Source organism: Aegilops tauschii, chromosome 5 (genome assembly GCF_002575655.3).
Source record: "Aegilops tauschii subsp. strangulata cultivar AL8/78 chromosome 5, Aet v6.0, whole genome shotgun sequence".
In the NCBI taxonomy this organism is placed as follows: Eukaryota; Viridiplantae; Streptophyta; class Magnoliopsida; order Poales; family Poaceae; genus Aegilops; species Aegilops tauschii.
In genome coordinates, this window is record NC_053039.3 from 493,873,309 (window position 1) to 493,893,456 (window position 20,148).

Consider the following 20,148-nt stretch of genomic DNA (forward strand, 5'->3'; position numbering starts at 1 on the left):
ATCTCCTTAGTCAGATGAAAAGGCGCACTCATAAGGTGATGAGAACGTCCCTATTACAACTACACCCACACCCCCTGCAGCCACTAGAGTTTGCCCATGACAACTGAATTATCAAGTAATTTCATTTGTGGGAACTACTTTTAATATTCATGAGAACATGATGCCACGTAAAGTAAATATATTTGTATTGTTGAGGAAGAAGGGGCAATCATGGATAAGAAAGATGAGCATTGAAGCGTGATAAAGCATGGAGAAGAAGACGATCACGCAATGGGTGATGATGTAGATTCAAGTGGAGATTCATGGTGTGTGCTTAATTTCCTTTTTGGGAAAGAGATTATGTTTTTCTTAGACTAAGAAAGGGTGTGTATGGCGGTTTGTACGTTTGCAAAGAACTAATTCCTATTTTGAAATGCATGAACTTAAATTGTAGGAATAGAAAAAGGTACACGAGTTAATATGTATATCCATGATTCATACGGGAATCATAACCACACGAAAACTTTAAAAGTCATTATGATGTTGCGTAGGAAATATGTGCAAGTGTAAACACAAACATACCTCACGTTTGATTTCCTCCGAAATTCTTATAAATTCTCCACTCCATAAGAAATTCAAATGAACATATAAGATATCAAATTCTTTGCTCCAAGTGACATCAAAGGGATTTTCCGTATAGACATCATGTCCTTTAATTTGTTTTTGTTCCAAACAGGGCCTAAAGCTATTTTGGACCAGAATGGACGATGTCAACATCTTGTGCAACCCCGTTAGCAGTTTACAAGTACACAAGCGGCAATGTGGGACTCCTGGACCAAATGGGACCTCCTGTACGATGCATTCTGCCTTAAGATGTTGCTCGATTGCATAAGGCACATGAGCAGGACAACTCATTAACCAACCGTTCCGATGGCACGGTATATGTAATTCAATTTAAGGAAAAAGGGTTTTTAAGTAAATATTTTTCAAAACATGTTTAAAAAAAATTCTAAAAGATTTTTTGTGAAATCTCTAAACATTTTATGAAAAAATTAACAATTTTTAAAACACAATTGTGTTTTTGGAAATCCAAGTATTTTTCGGAAATCCAATCATTTTTTGCAATCACAAACTTTTTTTTGGGGGGGGGGGGGATGCGCTAACATATTTTGAAGATGTGAACATTTTTGGAAGAAGCATTTTTTTTGGAAAATTCAATTTTCTGAAATAAACAATTTCTAAAATTTCCATTAATATATTTTTTGGTTAAGAGAACATAGTAAAAAAATTCCAGACCGAAACCTTCTGGAAGATTCCTTAAGGGACTTGCACTTTTCGTAGAGGTTCCCTAAAACCAGAGTTTCTGTATGCTGGGATAGGTAAAATGGACGGCCCAAATTGATCGCCGCGTTGCTGCTTTTCTCTACACTCTACCGCAGTGTGCGGGTGCTATTTTTGCTTCTTGCTTGCCTGCCATGCGTGGGCACTGGGCAAGGCCCAAAACAACAGGGCTAGAGAGTGCACGTATGGGAAAGTACCCCTAAAAAAACTTCCTAGGAAAGTATCTAGCGCACCGGTGCTTGCGGTGCTACTGGTGCACCGGACGCCGCAGTGTGTTAAAAAATGTTTCAAAAAATCTGATTTTTTTTGACCATATTGACACAACATTGGTCTATCTTGTCGCAAAAAATCAAACAAAATTCAAAACATTGGATGATATACAAAAATGACAATTTTAGCATCAATATGATAATTGGCCAAACTAAAGCCCAACTTCTGTTGTGTACTACACAGTGTCGATTTTGTGATTTTTGTACCTCGAGCAATATTTCAAATTAAATTTAAAACTTTACAACAACAACAACATGTGCTAATTTTTTCCAACTTTTTTAAAACATTTTTGAACATGCTACGAGCGTCAGCTGCACCGGTAGCACCAGAAGTACCGGTGCACCAGATACTTTCCCCGCACTCCCTTCCACTCTAGAAAAAAGCCCCGCATATCCCTCTAAAAGCAACACACTTCCTCTAGAAAAATAATAAGACAACAAAATACTTTACTAAAAAAATAAAAGGCGAGCAAAGCAAACACTCAATTTTTTTCTTTTCTGTTTTTTCGCATTTTGTTTAGGGTTTTCTCTAGTCTTTTGGCTAAAATAAGTGTGTTTGAAAATTATTTAATGTGCATATATTTTAAAATGTTCATGGGTATTAAAATTGTCCTCTGTTTAAAAAAAACTACTCCCTCTGTCCCAAAATATAAGACATTTATCGAGTTCACATTGAACTGCAAAAACGTCTTACATTATGAGATAGAGGTAGTATTTAACGCATTTTAAAAAAGGCTCACGTGTTTTTGGAAAATGTTTATGCGGTGTGAACAATCTCCTTCTAATTTAAAAAAATGTTAATTGCCTTGAAAATGCATGTGTCTTTACATTTTAAAAAATAATCACAAATTCATAAAAATATGATTGCGAAATTTTAATAAAATAGTATACAATGTAAGTGAAATGTCCACATAATTAAAAAAAATGTTTCATACCATTCACAAATTCACAAAATGTGCGTGACACTTAAAAATATGTTCACGTGCTACAAAAATATGTTTATCAATCTTTAAAAAAATATTTATACAATGTAAAAAATGTTCATGTACCTTTAAAGAAATTTGATGCCATTAGAAAAGGTTTAACTTTTATTAAAAATTTCTCAATCCATGATTTTTAAAAAATGTACATCGTGTATTTGAAAAATTTTCAGCGTGTATAAAAAAAAAAAGCTCCGTGCCTATATGAATATCATTCAACATTTACTAAAAATTAGGCAAGTGCAAGAAAAAATTTAAAAGAGAAAAAACCCGAAAGAAAAACACAGCAAACCAAAACCCGAAAACCCCTGCTGAAATCCTTCACAAAAATACACATGGAATAAAAAACACGTAGTAAACCTCTAACATCGGTTCAAACTACTTCACTTTCGTGGGAGCACACTTGTGAGAGGAGCACGACGTTGCTTAAAGAGGAAGTACAATTGTGCTTCATGCGAAAGCACACCTTTGCTCCAGTCTCTTGGAAGAACAGTTAAGCTTCACGCGGAAGAACATCCATACTTCTCCTTTGAGGTACCAAAGAAGTATAACTATGCTTCACCAAGAAGCGCACAAAATACACATATGTGCTTCAGGTGAAAACGTAATTGTGGAAAAAAGAAGCAAAATCCAGGATCACCCCCCCCCCCCACACACAAAAACACACACACGCAAAAGAACACTATTCTCCCGTGGATGTGCCCAGCGTGCGACACACGTCAGCAGTTGGGCGCATCATTTGGTGCTCTCGCGCGCTGTCCCAACCTAGCAAATTGCCAGCTGTGGCCATCCCACGATAAATAGCTCCCATGACAGCATGCGGCAAATAGGAATTACATGAAACCATGAAAATGTAGCTGAGGGTATGCTGGAAATAGGAATTGCCTGATCAAACCATGCAAATTCAGCTGATGAACGTTTCTAGGCAATGTATCATGGGTCCAGCCTTTTCCTTCTGTAGACAATTACCACTGAGAAGTAGGGAGCAACTAGTCCACACGTACCCCTTCAGGGGCTTCCCAGTGGACGCGCTTCGGCCGCCACATGGTGTGTCCCATCGTCTCCACGTGTAGTGCTAGGCGCACTCTGCGGGAGCACGTTTTTCAGGGTAATTTTCTTTGGGTCCCCCCCCTTTTTTTTTAGTTTTTTGATTTTGCCAGGTTTCTCTAGTTTTTCCTTTTTTTCTGACTCTTTTATTATTATTTCAAATTGGTTTACTTTTCGGCGTGGATTTCGCATGAAGCGCAACAAACACACTTGTTCTCACGATGAAGCATGCGTGAAGAACAAACTATACTTATATGCTTCCCCAATAAAAGTAAAAGTCACAGTTGTACTTCGCAGGAAGCATATTGTGCTTTTCTATAAAAGTGAAGTAGAATTGGCCTACTGCATGAAGCATAGTTGTGCTTTTGCTGAAAAAGTGAAAAACACACTTGTGCTACCATGTGAAGCACATTCATTCCTTCTCCGAAAAAGTAGCGTGAAGCACAGTTGTGCTTTTAGTTTTTTTCTTCTTCTGTTGGCTTTTCTTTTTTTTCTTTTTTAGGGTTCAGACTATTTTTGGGAAAGTTTGTTCAAACCTATTAACATGAGATCTAATTTTGAAGGTCTCAACGTGAGAAATGCAATAGTGAAAACGGTTTGTCCTTCGGATGCACAGTTTTAGGGATAAAATCTTTTGAAAGAATGAGTCTACATAAAATTTGAAAAAAAATGCTAACCAATCATTTGAAAAATATTAAATATGTATAAAAAATGTTTTTCATGTATCCCAAAAATTTATTAAAAAATAACAAGGTGTATTAAAAAGTTGATCATGTATTTTAAAAAATGTTAATCAAACATTTGGAAAAAAATTAAACACACATTTGAAAAATGTTAACCAAGCAATTGAAGAATGTTAAATGTATATGGCAAAAATGTTGACCATGGATTAAAAAAAGTGTCAAACCTGTATTTGAAAAATGTTAAAATGTGTATAGTAAAAAAGTTGACCATGTATTAAAAATGGTAATCTTGTATTTAAAAAATGTTAATCAAGCATTTGAAAAATGTGAATGGGAAAATGTTGACCATGTATTCGAAAAATCTTAATATTGTATTTGAAAAGTGTTAATCAAGCATTTGCAAAATATAAAAAAATATGTCTAAAATTATTAAACATGTATTCATAAAATGTTAATCAATTATTTGAATTTTTTATAGGTTACAAAAAATGTTTCTCATATATATACAAAAACATATACGATGTGTGTGAAAAAAGTTGATCGTGTATTTAGAAAATGTTAATCAAGCATTGAAAAATGTTAAACAAGTATTTGAAAAATGTTAATCTAGCATTTGAAAAATGTTAAATGTGTACAGGAAAATGTTGACCATGTATTAAAAAATGTTAATCTTGTATTTATAAAATTTTAATCAAGCATTTGAAAATCTTAAAATTTGAATATAAAAAATATTGATCATGTATTAACAAAATGTTAATCATGTATTTGAAAATTCTTAATCAAGCATTTGAAAAATGTAAGGTTGTGTGTAGAAAAAAAGTTGACTATTTATTAAAAAAATGTTAAACTTGTATTTGGAAAATATTCAATGTGTATTAGAAAAATGTTCTTGACGCATAGGAAAAATGTAGAACAAAATTGAAAAGAAATTAAAAAAAATGAAATAACAATGGAAACCAAAAAAAGAAATAAAAGACCACAAAAAAACAGACCGAAGAAACAAGTGCTAAAAGAATGGAAAATAATGAACACCAGTAAAGAAACAAAGAAAAAGAAAAAAATGTTGGTAACCAAGAAAGAAACAAAAAACAAGAGAAAAAAGGAAAAATTAGAAAGAAAAGAAAAAGCACCAAAAAAGCAGGAAAGAAAACAACAGAGAAACCTGAAAAATGAAAGAAAAATAAAATAAAAAACCAAAGTATAATGAAGAAAAAAGAAAACCATTGAATACAGGAGAAGAAATAAGAAAAATAAAGAAAAAACCAAAAAAAAATCATAAAAGAAAAAAAGCTGAAGTATAACGAAGAAACAAGAAAAACTAGGGACGAAAAAAAGATAACCGGAGGAAAAAGTAAAAGAAAACTGAAGAAATACCGGTGCAAAAAATTAAACGAAACAAGGAAAAACAAAAAATCCGCAAAAAACCGAGGAAAGAAGCAAAGAACTGAAGAAATAAAAGAAATGCGAAAACCAAGAAAGAAACAAAAAAACTTATTGAAAAACAAAAAACCAAAGAAAATTCGTTAAAGAAAATCGGAGTGAAAGGAATAAAAAAAAAGATAATAATGAAGAAACCAAAGCGAAGGCAGCCGACGTTGATCGGGCCTCTGAATCAAACGACGAAAAATAGATGAAATTGGACCGGCGCAATGGCTACGTGTGGGGAAAAGCTTTCAGGCGAAGGTACTGTAGCATATACTATCGCTAGGGAGATATAGCTCCCGCGCCTTTGCAAGGGGTAGACCTTAATTTTTTTTTGTGAATCGGGTAAACCTTAAATAATACTAGTTTTTTGAGACATTCTCGCTAGGCTTTATTAAAATATAACAGCGTTTAGAGGAATGAAATTAAGATCCCCAGGTTGGACTAACCAGACACGATGGCCGAACCAAAGTGTAAGAGCATAGCCTCAAAATTCGAGCCCCTAAACTCGTGGATAATGTTACAAGAAGAAAAAGCATGTGATCGGGCTATGACTTCATGTACAATAGATGCATGCTCTGCCGTTGATCCCATCTTGATACCATCCACCACCCTTTTACAGTCGGATGCTAGTGCTACTTGAATTTTTTGAGCATATAAATCCTCTGCAATTGCCATTGCTTCTCTTACCGCTAGAGCCTCCAGAGTAACAGAATTGTGTATGTGGTTAAACATGATTGAAGAAGCACCTACAAAAACTCCAATTAAATCCCGACACACCACTGCAACAACACCTATACTCCCATTCAAAACCACTGCATCTGCATTAATTTTCACATGGTCCGGTGGTGGGGGTAACCAATGTGAAGGTCTGACTGTAGAACTCCTACTGGTCACATAGTTCGGTTTTGCTAGGATCTGGATGTCCCGCATATAGGCAGTTATGAAGTTGTTGGTCTACAGCGGGCTATCAAAAATATCCTCGTGAACAGCTCTCCTTCTTGATCTCCAGATCGCCCATAGCGTCACCACCATGCGTGTAAACTCGTCGTGGGGTAGTGTTTCATGCATCATGAATATCCAACTTTTGTCTCTACTAGCTCCTGCGAGGACAGCGACCAGATGCATCGTGCCATCACGCAGTTAATGAGTGAGTGTTTCCATCCATCCTTTGAAGAACAAAACGGACAAGCAGAGTTTGTTGACATGTGACGATGGTGCAGTACATCCGCCATCGGGATTGACTCGGTGCACAATCTTCATATGAAAATTTTCCGCTTCGAAGGGACTTTGATATTCCACAAAGACGTCCATGCTTGTTTTTCCTGGTCAGGTTGACGGCCCACCAGTGCCCTGCAGGAGGTTAGTAGCTTATAAGCCGAACTTACAGTGAACATGCCCCGACGATCCTCTCCCCAAGACCAAAAGTCGTCAATCCTCTTCGTGCATAGTGGTATTTGAAGTATAACTTGAACGTCTATTGGAACAAAAACTCTCCTTAAATAATAGTACTAATTTTTTTGAGACAACCTTAAATAATACTAGTGATTTCATAGCAAAACAACAGACGAGATCACCAAGCCCATTTACTACCATGGAGCCTCATGGGCTAAAACGCAATTATCAAGCCCATGCTATTAGCCTAAAAGAAAATTCAAGCCAATGTACCATTCCCCGCCGGCTTCGCACACAACCTCGCCTGCGTCCTCGTCCTGCCGCCAAATTTTCCCCTCCGCCTCGAGCAAGCGTGGGGGATCGAGGCGGAGGCGGACCAGCCCCAACCCAAACTCCAGGGTTTCTCGATCCTGTCCGATCAGACCGACCCGCGGGGTTGTTCTGCCCTAATTCCCCTCCTACGCATCAGAGGTACCGATAATTCACCTTACTCCTCCACCTAGGTCGCACGGTCCGAGCGATTTCTCGAAATTTCTACTTCCGTGAACGCGCGGAGAGTGATGCTCTGTTTGATTTCGGTGGATGTTGGCTTGGAAGCAATGGCAGTTCATATAGTCCCCTTAATCCGAGTTTAAGCCGCAAATCACGTCGTCTAGGTGGTAATGGCGGTCGCCGGCTGTCCATTTGGGCTTCATATTTTAGGAGATGGGAGTGCAATTTTGGGGGGTGGGGTTAGGGCCTAACACGCTTATGATGACGTGGTGGCGTCAAATAATTTGGGGGGTGGAGGAATTACATGTTTGGCATTTCGATTTTCAGTTTTCATCTCAACCAAGTATTCGTTCCAGGATACATACAGTAGCTACAAGGCACATGTCCTAACCAAATTGGGAGCCTGAGAATCATGTTTTGAAAGTTTAGAGTAAGTCAACCTAGCTGTTAGGCACCGCAGGTATAGAATCAGGCCTACAAGGTGCGACTGAGAGCGTCGGCTGCTGGGCTGCTGCCCACTTGCTTTTTTCGCGAATACGCAAAGCTTGCGTATCATTTCATTGATAGAAGAAGTTAGAACAAGCACAAGGCAAGATACAACACATGACACGGACGCAAGAGGTAGAGAGACATGGGATGCTCAGCCCAAACAAGAAAAAAACACAGCTAAACTCGCCATCCTAAGAAGTAGCTCAGAGCGACAGCACAATGACCAATATCTCCAGATCCAGACCCGAGGACGCCACGAGCAACCAAGACAACGCCTTCACGAAGGAGTACGGCGCCGAGACGCCGTCGCCGTCCGATCCGGAAAACCGGACCTAGGGTTTCCCTTGATGCTCGAAGAGGGACCCAGATAACGACCATGACAACGCTTCCAAGAAGGGGACGGCACCCGTGGGTGTCGCCGCTGCCAGCATAGAATGCAGGGATTTCTCCCTGGCCAGAGTCCGAGCAATCCCAAGCCGTCGGAGCATGGGTCGGAGAAGAGGGAGTCGGGCATAGGTCGAAACCACGACCACAGGAAGGGGAGCCACGCCCACCGACAGAGAGGTGACGCTGCTGCCCACTTGCATATAATGACTTCAGTTTTATGGTTAGAACAGTGCTCATATTGAAGTCATACCATTTGTCCAGTCAGATTTGGTTGCTACTATAGTACACATAAATAGTGTCATCTTATTTGTTTAGTAATATCTCATTTTACTTGTATGACTTAGCTACCGTCAAGTGATGGACAAGGGCGTTGCAATCTAAACTAGGATACTGCTCGTTCAATCATTACAGTGATGCTACACTGAAGCTAGTTAGCTAAACGTCATGTTCTACTGATGATTGAATTGTACTAGTTTTTGTTGTGCAATGAACTGGAGTGTGCCCTTTCTTTCAGACTGTTTTAGTTATTCAGCAATTGACCAGATTCAAGTTCGATGTATAAGCACGACGCCTGTCATTTGACTTTGAAGAATTTTCATTGAACCAAACTACCTTACCGAACTCTGCTCTGATCAATATGTCGACTACATTAATTATAGTATACATCTTCTCGTGTATCTGTAGCACCTGGATATGGATTCATATTTGCAGGTTTACATGCTAAAATTGTACTCCCTCCGTTCCTAAATATAAGTCTTTGTAGAGATTTCACTATGGATCACATACGGATGTATATAGATGCATTTTAGAGTGTAGATTCACTTATTTTGCTCCGTATGTGGTCCATAGTGAAATCTCTCCAAAAACTTATATTTAGGAACAGAGGAAGTATTATAAATGCTCGTGTTTTTTTTTAATGAAACTGGTGAGAGCACATTCAGAATCAGGATTTTTTTTTATTGAAGCTGAGAATCAGCAATTGATACATGTTGGGGGAACACCTTTATTGAGTTAAGGGGCCATTGTTTCCCCCTTTTCTCCTTTTACAGGTAGGGGCCATCTGTTTATCTTCGATCATGAAAAGGTTTCCCATCTTGTGCCGAAAGAGCAGATGGTAGATCCTAGGCATATTCTATTTTTTTACGTGATCGTACGCTAATTCTAGCATGTCAGCAATTGTGCAACGTGTGTTACAAAGAGGAAATTGTCGCATTGACTGCGGACACAGGAGAGTGCATATGGGTTCCTTTTCTTTCCGCGCGTAACTTGATTGGCAAAAAAACTTTGACCATATGGTAGAATAGGGGGAGCCAACTGGCTGTTATATTAATCCTTCCGAGTAGCCATGAAGTCAACATGAAAAAACTCAACCAACAGGCCTAGAACTGGTGGTATTTTTTCTCTTGAACACACGCTGAAAGGCGTAGCATCTATACTATTATAAAAATGATGAGTTGGGCTGGATCTGGAGGATCCTAGCCATCAAATTGCATAAATCAAACGGGGTACGTTGCTCCAATGCTGCCGCGCATCACATCATGACATTTTTGAAAAGTCTACAATCAGTTGTCAATTATATGTAAGTCCTCAATTAGTTAGCAATTGATCCCATTATTTGGAAGCCCTCAATTAGTTATCAGTCGAACCAATCCAATTACTGTCATTGTTTGCAATTATTGTCATTTGCAATATACTCCCTCCGTCCCATAATATAAGAACGTTTTTGACACTACACTAGTGTCAAAAACGAACATTATGGGACGGAGGGAGTATGTTACAAGTATGTATAGAATTCAAGCTTTTTGAATAAATTTATAAAATCCAAGAAAATTATATATCATAAAAGTACTTATCGACATAAATTTACGAATTGTAATGCCCTTTTGCAAACTCAAGACATGATTAACCAGCAAAAAAGAGAAATATAAAACCTCAATATTTGAACCAGTAACAACAAAGGCACTTAGTTTTGAATATAAGGCTTGTCTTATTTGATTCTTGATTTCGGGGTTGAAATTTGTATGTTTACATAGTTTTCTATGTGCTACATCTTTGAACTTTTTAGGAATTTTTGAACTATCATTAATATTTATGTGAATCTCACAAATGTAAACTCCAGGCTACAGCTCCTTACTCAGGTGTGTCTTCCAATTATTGTAGGAATGGAGGATAGAACCCCTCCATTTGCACAGGCAATTCCCGTTCGAAACAGATCCTCCTCGACCCTCGTGGAACTTGTGAGGGCTGTAAAGGTGATGCATATCTCCTATTACGTGGACAAGATCATATTACTTGAACTTTACTGCGTTGTTCCTATTTCTTTCATATGCTGCACAATGTTGTTTATCACTTTTTTTACTTTTATTTGTCTTTATGTGATGTGATGGTTCACCAACGAGCCTACCATACTTTTCATTCCTTTCAGGAGGTAAATTATTGTTATTTTTGTAATGTAATAAACTTGCTGTCATCTAAATAAAATAGAAGCAGATGCATTATTAAATTATTGAGGACAGAGTCACAAGGAAGAAGATAGCCAGTGAGGCTACTACGATTATTCCTTTGTTCTCGTTGGACAACATAATCAGAGCCATCCCTGACATCTTCTTCTTGTAATGGAATAATCAATAAGCTAATAAAGTGACTGCCCTTTGTCAGTCAGTAATTAATTACGACCTACATGTGCACAGTACACTATGCGGGGTGGGGGGTAGATAAAAAACTTCCATTTTGCGCTAGCTTCAGAAAAGTTAAGCATGATCACAATCCATCTTAGTGACTGTCTCTGTCATGCAATAAACAGTGAGCCTTTCTCAGATTTCCTGAATTCTTTAACATCACAGTGTTGGTTGCTTAGCTCTTGTCCCAGGTGCAGGCAATACTTGGCTACAAATAAATTAACTCAAGCTGTGTTGACGGCATGTGCCATCAAGTTGTGAATGTTTGACGTTTTGCATGGCGCTCTTTCTAGCAGAAACCTAGTCGGGCAGGGATATTCTCACCACTTTACAGACGCAGCCATGGTTTTTATACTGGAATTTTGGTAGGTCCCTGGCGTGTTCCTTTTTTTATGAGTGCACCTTATCTTGTTGTACGTTCCTGCTTGTGAGAGGTTCTTGTTATATATTTCAGGGCTCGTGATTTGTTAAAAGGACGGTTTCGTGTTCTGCGCAAAGCACATGCAGCTGGGCACTGCTTTCCCAAATTGGTCTAATGGCGTGTTCATTTATGGTGTTCTTCAGACTAGTTCAATTCTTGTTTGCAATGTTCTTCAAGCTAGTACCATCCTTATTTACAATGTTCATTGAACTGGTTGCCATCTCCCTGTTGTCATGTTGGTATGTGAAACTAGTTGTGACAAGTAGCCAGGCAACCACTGCTTTATTAACAGTTTGTGCTTAACAGTTCAAGGTAAGTTTCCCTGTAAGCAACATGTATTGCCTGACTAGGTAGGAAGCATCTGTTTCCTTCCTCTGTAAAATGGTTTGACATTTGGCTGTAATGGCTGCTGAAATGGAAAAAGGTAACGACTCAAACAGCAAATGCCATATTTATGTTAGAATCTGCAGTGATCACTGATCAGCGTATTTTCATTTATCAATGGCATTTAGAAACTAATTCACTTAGTTTTCTTATGGGAAAGTTGCTCTTTGGTTAAATACTAGCCAAAAATGCAAGTTATTTTTTGTTATATTGCATCAAGAAGCATGCCCTCAGAGGCTCACATTTAACCATATTGTCACTGTTTGTTTGAGAAATGTCACTATAATTTCATTAACCTAAGCACCTTTTTTATCTTAACGTTTTCTGTTAGACAAGATGATATTTTGTGTTCACTAGGCACCTTTTATCTTTATGTTTCCTCAGTAAACTGTTGTCTAGCAAAGATGAACAAACATTTATGTTCATTATGTCCTGTGTCAGTTCTTACTTTCCGTCTCTCTTCTTGAAACTGAAAGGTAGAGATTCTCTACCTTATAATTTCCAACTCTACTGAAGATGATCAGTCAAGTCAATGTGTCTGTGGTCTTCCTGCAATGTCACTGCTTACGTAGCACACATAGGATTTCTTGTCCACAGCTTCAGTGCATATCTTATGCATTGATCTGTTCTTTTTTGACAAAGTAAATGTTGTAAGTAGCCTAGTTGAAAATTCTACCGCAATTTATGATGTCTAAGAAGGCCATGGAACGAAGTAAAACTACTTACTGTTGAGAAGAATATAGTTTTTTAGTTTCTTGTTACGTAATCTGGTATCAATTGGTTATTTTTCAAAATGAAAGGCAAATCAATTCTCCATCTGTGCAGGGGTTAAGGCCTTAGGTTCTGGGTATTATCGACTGAAACTGAGCTGTTACAGCAACTGCACTTGAAGACATATCCAACGATGTGTTGTGGCCGTACTAAACATCAAGTTAAACAGTTACTAATCATTGGTCACCGTTGAGAAGCTGGCCTCGAGGTGAGTGTACTCAAATTAAATATTGCCTCTTAAGATCGTTTCTGTATGGAATATGGTGGAAAATGAATATCCAGTGCAAAATGTATAGGTGATGATATGAAGTAAACGATTGAATCAGACAATAAAAAATTACAAGAAGCGCCCTGTTTGCTTCTGTTTGATTGATAGGAATCATAAATTCAATTCAAAGTAGTTTCTTGTCACACCACCAACTCGTAAAAACAGCTGAGATGACCTTTGTCCCATCAAGTCACCACTTTAAAACGTGCCTATACCTCACCTATGTAGAGGTTAGGTTACCAAAGCAACATTGACTTCTTGGTAGAGGTTAGCTATATTCGCAAGCTCCCTATGGCTTTGGACTGCGAGTTAACCTCTTTGACTCTTCTCAGACACGCACTTTAACCTCTACTGTAGTTTTCTTTTTCTAACTAATAATGGACCTGGTCGTCTCTGATGCATCCTAATCATAATGCACACTCGACCTTGTTTTGATTGAGCCTTTAACTTCTATTTCCAAACAAGCAATATACCTAGCCATTCATAATAGTCAATAAACCTTGAATTTCCTGATTAATTCCAATGAAAATAAATTTATTGAACTGGTGTGTGTAACTACTTTAATTTCAGAGAGAACCAAATTTGGGGAGCTGCTGCCTGCTGGATTATTTAGCGTGCAAAAATTGTATTGAGGATTTTGATATCCACACATGATTAGCAGAAACTACTTGGTTAGAAATTGGCGACTCCGTTGCAAACCAAACATATATTTGTGACAGTTTTTATATCACTCATTGCACGTCTTCTTTAGAATTATAGTTTCGAACTTTGTTTCACAAACTTAATCAGCATTATCATTTCAATCATTCTAACCATCAGAGTAATCTAGGTGCACAAAACTTGTAGTATGATGTATCTTGAGTCTTTCCCTTACATGTTATTAACTCTTTAAATACCATGTTGATTACTTCATGTATGCCAGCATTAATTTGCTTGGGAAAGCAATGCAAACATGCAAAACCATTCTCTCTAGAACAATATCTGGTGTCAATGATCGTGAAGTCATTTCGTTTTTTACCTTCAGACACTAGTTCTTTGAACTGTGACATTTTATTTAGTTGTAGAGAATACTGGTTTATGGTTTAGCTAGTGTACCTGGATATATGGTCTATTATCTGTTGTGACATGCTGACTACTAATCATTTTTTGAACAAAAGTCAAGCAATGACTATAGTTTTTGTGTGGAAGGAGTTTAGTGTTGTGTCCCATTGGCTAGTGAGAAATAGTACCTAGTATGCCCTTTCAAGTATGAACGCTGGAAATGCAACATATGGAATCAAACAGGTGAAGTAGAAGCAAACTTTTGATAATTACATATGATGACTGGATAAATGAAATGTCCATTTCATCATTCCACAGTACTGCACTTCGAATTTATTTTGTCTATATGGCTAGATTGACACAATGTGAGCAACTTACACAAACTAAGTATTAATGTCATCAAGGAAGTCCTTTCAGTAACTTATAGTAATATCCATTTTTGCCAAAATCACTGGAACATTAATTTGAATTCAAGTAGATAAATTTCTGTCAAAAATTTGGGAAGTCATTTTCTATCTATGTCTGTCATGCTCCAAAAAGACGTGTAAAATCACATATGTTAACACTTTATACTTAGCTTCTCTAACTTCGTAACGATGATCTTGATGCTTTACAGACATGCCTTATAAAGTCTACGAATGTCTCATGTATTCTAGACCATGTCTTTTTGACCAGAATTAGGCAAACCTTGCACATGCTGCAAGTAAACTTTGTCTATGCTGTTAGAGAACACACAAACAAATATCTAGCCACTAGGGTTGGTACTCGGTATAAATATCACACATAGACCAGAGAAACTAATATAGCAACAAGTACAATCTAAAACTGTAAATGTTTCTGTAAGGCAGTAACCCTGGTAGTGGGAAAAAAACATTTCAATACAAGACTCACATAGAGATACCTGAAAACAAGGCATCTCTCATCTAGGAGTAGTGAGAGACATTATTGTTCTTAATTCAGAGCTCTCATCATCTTACACCATTCCCCATGAATGCTACAAATTTACACCACAAAATCCACAATCATGCATGTACATGAGAACAAACACCAATAGCTAGTTCGCTACTGCATCCCAAGGTCGACGGGCTCCTCTGCGAGGCAGTACTGCTGCATCCCTTGGGAGCTGGACGCGACAGTAGTGTTAGGGCAGACCAAGGGGCTCACTTCATTCCACCTCATGCTCTGGTCGCCCATGCCGAAGAAGCATTCCAGCCCGTCCAGCTTGACCTGGTTGAATTGGAAACTCTCGTCCAGCTCCAGTGCAGGCAGCACGCCGGAACAGTGGATGCCACCTTCGTTTAGCGGGGCTGTGTGCATCGATGGCGCCACGAAGTTTGGAGCTTCCCCGTACATTGGGGGAGGAAGGCACGGTGGGGCTTGCAGGGCAGCGAAAGAGCTTCCTCCTAGCTTGAACAGAAGCTTCCGGATGGACTCATCCACCCCTTCTCCGATACGATTGCCTTCCACCATTGAACCCGGCATCGGACGGGACGGCATGGCCATTGCATGCTGGTGCCAATTGTAAGCACCAGCAGCAAAGCCATTGTTCCCGGCTGCGCCCTCGCTGGCTTCTTCCTTATGCCCGCCGTTCGCTGCCTGGCGTGCGAACTGGTGCTGCCTCTGGTCCTTGCGCGACTGTTTGCCGAAGAGCTTCTTCTTGAGCCTTGTGTTCCAGTAGTTCTTGATGTCATTGTCCGTCCTCCCCGGCAGCTGTGCCGCTATTATTGACCACCTACGCCCAACCCAAGGCATGCATGATATGTTTAGAACTTAGATCATAGATAGCAGGTAATAGATTGTACTACACCCATGTGCTTGCCTACCAGTTTGCAGCTAATCCTACAGCTGAGTTGATCATACAATTGACAAGACGGGTGAGACCAACTGTACCAGTACCTGCTGCCTATGCTGATGTAGAGGCTGAGGATGATCCTGTCCTCCTCGTCTGAGAATCCACCGTGCCTTATGTTCGGCCGGAGGTAATTGAGCCACCGGAGGCGGCAGCTCTTTCCACACCTCCTCAGACCTGCGGATGCCCCAGAGACACAAGAAGCACACCTAATTAGCTTCTCCCTATATTATCACTACCGCTTACTGGCAGCATCACTACATGGTAGTCAGCAATTCTGATGAGCACATACCAATCTTCTGTGGCAGCGCGATCCAGTTGCCGCCGGTGCCGTTCTGCTCGATGTAGGACTTGAGCGTGGCGTCCTCCTCCGGCGACCATGGGCCCTTCTTCACGCTCGCCTTGTCGCAGCACGGAGCTCTCCCCATGGTGGTATCCTTCCTCCTCTTCTAGCTTTGGGGCTCTCGTGTGAGAGGGGACGAGAGGATGCTTTGGTTAGGGCCTAAACTTGGTTAGGCATGATGATGGTGTGGGCGGTGGGTTTATGTGCTCAAAAGGCAGGCAGGAGAGACGAGGTGTATTATTGACATGGGAAAAGGTGGCTGCGTGTGGTGGTAATAAAATACGGTTTAATTTGTGGTGGTCTGATCTGGGTTGCTTTCTTTCTAATTGTTGTTTCCCTTGGATTAGAATCTCCATCATGCGTCCATCAGCACTGGTTGCTGGCCTATCCATGAACTTGGTCTTGGTGCACCGTAGGGACCTTAGTGAGATCTTCTTATCTACTCCATCCGTTCCGAATTACTTGTCTTGGATTTGTCTAGATACGGATGTATCTAGCACTCCGTATCTAGACAAATCCAAGACAAGTAATTTGGAACGGAGGGAGTAGTATGGTTCCATTGGTTCATGCGTTATTTCTCATTTGGCTATACTTCACTTGCATATTCTGTTGTTTGATCTTCGTGCTATTTTTTTTTGTTTGGAAAATAGTACCCCGCCGTTCCTTGTGACCTGTCCAAAAGTATACATGAAGTTATACACATGGCCTGGGTGCAAATTTTACTGTTATTTTTATGTCAACATGTTGGTTTAAAAGTTAAATAATTAAAAATTGTGAAATAGTTTTTCATGAAAAATTTAGAGGTATTATTTTCAGTTGACCAGTCTCATTTGTTTTAAGAATTCATGTGTTATGGAATGGAGTTAGTTTTTTTATTAGTAGAAGAGAAGTAGTAACAAGTTTTTTCACACACACACACACACACACACACACACACACACACACACACACACACACTGAATTGATATTATTCCAAGAAATGGCACGCTAATTGTACATCAGAAGTCCCTAAATGTGGACGCAATAGATACTGGTAAATATTTTTCCTCTTCTGGATGGTGGGTGGCACCCATCCTTTTTTTGTTTTGACATAACATTTGGTAAAAGCATAATAAGTTGGTATTAGCATACACGAGCAACAACCACACCATCTTACTGATATATCTATACTATATCGGATGCTGTTTTATCTCGCAGTTCCGTCTGTGACTGTGGAATGTGCTAATATAGTATTACATCATGCCATAATTTATTAGCATGATCTGATCTTTAGATTGCATCTTCTCTGATTCTTGCTGGCAGCTGTCCTGTTCATACTGGCTCCTTGTAAAAACTTTAAGCTATACTCTTGGAGCCATTTGATGTGTGAGTGCCTTTCAGGGATACCCAGGGGCAACCCTGTAAGTACCCTGTCATATCACTGCAAAAAATATCACCCTCATTTTTAATGTGTCTCCATTATGCTCACTTTGCGGAGAACTTTAAAGTCAAATAATTTGCTCGATTTCAAGTAGTTTGAAATACACCATTGTCGTTTGTCACTTATTGACCCCTTCCCCCTGGATCTCTTCAGTCACTATCAATGGTAGGGTACTATGATGTCACTGGTATGCATGGTGATGTAGGCTGGCTTGCATCAGGGTTGATTTTATTTGGTGGTATTTTTTATCTCTCCGTTTTACTTAACGTATCTGTGATGATATTTATATTTCATATTTTGAGCTGTGTTCATGTAATGACATTTTTTTGTAAAAAGAATATTGGGATTGATAATAACTTAATTGATTACTGTATTTATTTGAAAATGGCAATATGAGAGTAGTACTTAATCTTTCCTTTTACTGCACATCTTCGGTCATACAGGCAGGATAGTTTTGATGTTTGAAGTAGTATATGCATATCTATTCTCCATTTGACGTTTTCAGCCTTTTAAATGATTATTGGATAGAAAGATGTGGGCTGTCAGCTGAAATTATAGCAGGACAAATTGAGCTTCTGTCCACTTTAGGGTTGAAAATTCTATATCTTTTGGCATTTTTTTTAAAGACTCGGTTTCTGATTCCTAATTTCCAACGGGTGTCACGGTGTCATTCACGTGAAGGCTGAAGAGGTCTGACTGAAGCAAGTCTGGACACGAGAAAACGACGTTGCAGAAATTGCAGGAAAACTATGATTATATTAGCCGTCAGTGGAATTCTGAAGGATCTCTGTGAAAGTAACTTGGAATGGGAACTCTGAAAGTAACTTCAAATGGTGGGCGTGATTAGACAAAGTTTGTCAGTTAGCTGGCTATCCCTATTTCACACGAGAAACTGCTCATCTTTTGCCTTTCCTAAATGAGATGAAGAGACAGCAAATCAAGGTGCCGCGAGATGACTGCCAACTAACCTTTTTTTTCGTAAGAAGACTGCGTCGCTGCGAAGAAACAGGGCTGAGGTACATTTTTCTTTGAGGTACAGATGTGGCGCTTATGGTCGAGATTAGAGGGCGTGCCTATATCTCACCTACAGCGAGTATGGCTTCGGACTCGCTGAAGGGGCGAGCGAGCTGGGCTTGCCCACGAGCGCGGGAGGCCGCAGCCTCTTTTTCCTGTTCTCTTTTTTACATTTTCTGTTTTGTTTTTTACTTTTATTGTTGTACTTTTGTTTATACTTTAAAATATTCTAAATATAAATATTACAAAAACACTCTTCAAAAAACATTTGAAATATGTTGTACAAGTATTTAAAAAATGTTGAACAAGTATTTAAAAAATGTTGATCATGTATATAAAAATGTTGAACAAGTATTTGGAAAAACGTTGATCATGTATATAAAAATGTTGAACAAGTATTTAAAAAAATGTTGATCATGTATATAAAAAATGTTGATCATGTATATAAAAATGTAGAATGAGAAACAAAATAAACAAAGAAAAACAAAACAAAATTAAAACCAAAAAAGAAACAAAATAAATCAAAGGAAAAGGAAATGAAAAAACTAAAGAAACAAATGAAAAACCTAGACAAGAAAAAAAACCCGGCTTGACTCGCTTCAAGTAGGACACACCCCTTTACCTGATGCAAACAGTAGCGCGGTGTGGTGGCTACGTGCGCTTGCTTCTTCTTGGAGAAACAAGGATTGATCCCTTGTTCTCTCCTTCTCCCTCCCCTTTTTTCTTTAACTGAGCGCGTAGTGGGCCAACCCAAATACTATGCGCATTCAGCGAGAGATCCCTTCCACCTCGCTGAATGCGATAAGTAGTCGCCGCGGAGATTAGATGCCAAATTTTTTGGGCCAGTATTGCCTACTATTTTTTTTTGCGAAAAATGCCCATTGTGCAAATAAGGGCCATGAGTTGGCCACAACATTGCCTTACTGGGCCAGCCCATGGAGGTCCTCGCTCTGCTGCTGCCGCACGGAACTGCCCCAATGATATGTATCGCTCATAGCAACACTTATCATAGTGCTTGCCCACTAGGGCGCTCCCGACAGGCTGGCCCATTAGGGGGGTAGGAGGAAATGCTCGGGCAGCGAGAGAGCAATACCCCTGCGGGAGCCTTTCAAGGGTCATTTTTGGATGGGCTTAGAGCGCGCCATGTGTCGCGGTCTAGGCACTCCCTTGGTGTTTTTTTTACGCGTTTTCGGGTTTTAGATGGTTTTTTTTGGTTTTTGCCCGGTCTCCCCAGGTATCGGGCAAAAAACTAAGAAAAAATGCATGAAAAATGATTTTCTTTCTTACGTGAGAGGCACAGATTTGCTTCTTGTGGAGGCACAGGTTTGTTGCGCCTCTCCGAAAAGGGAAAAACACTTTTTTCCTTTCGTGAGAGGCATAGATTTGCTTCTCGTGGAGTGCCTCTCAGAAAAGAAAAAATATGTATTTTTTCTTTCATGAGAGACACAAATTTGCTTTTCGTGGAGACGCATAGG

General features: G+C 39.2%; 1 protein-coding gene across 1 annotated transcript; it reads right to left on the bottom strand.

Moving 5' to 3' along the window:
* Positions 1-14,945: 14,945 nt before the first annotated feature.
* Positions 14,946-16,451, bottom strand: LOC109741943 (uncharacterized). Its single transcript, XM_020301032.4, has 3 exons — positions 16,189-16,451; positions 15,944-16,073; positions 14,946-15,779 (listed from the first exon to the last, which is right to left on the bottom strand). Exons 1-3 carry the CDS (start codon positions 16,322-16,324, stop codon positions 15,110-15,112), a joined length of 936 nt encoding a protein of 311 aa, XP_020156621.1. The 5' UTR covers positions 16,325-16,451; the 3' UTR covers positions 14,946-15,109.
* Positions 16,452-20,148: the final 3,697 nt, after the last annotated feature.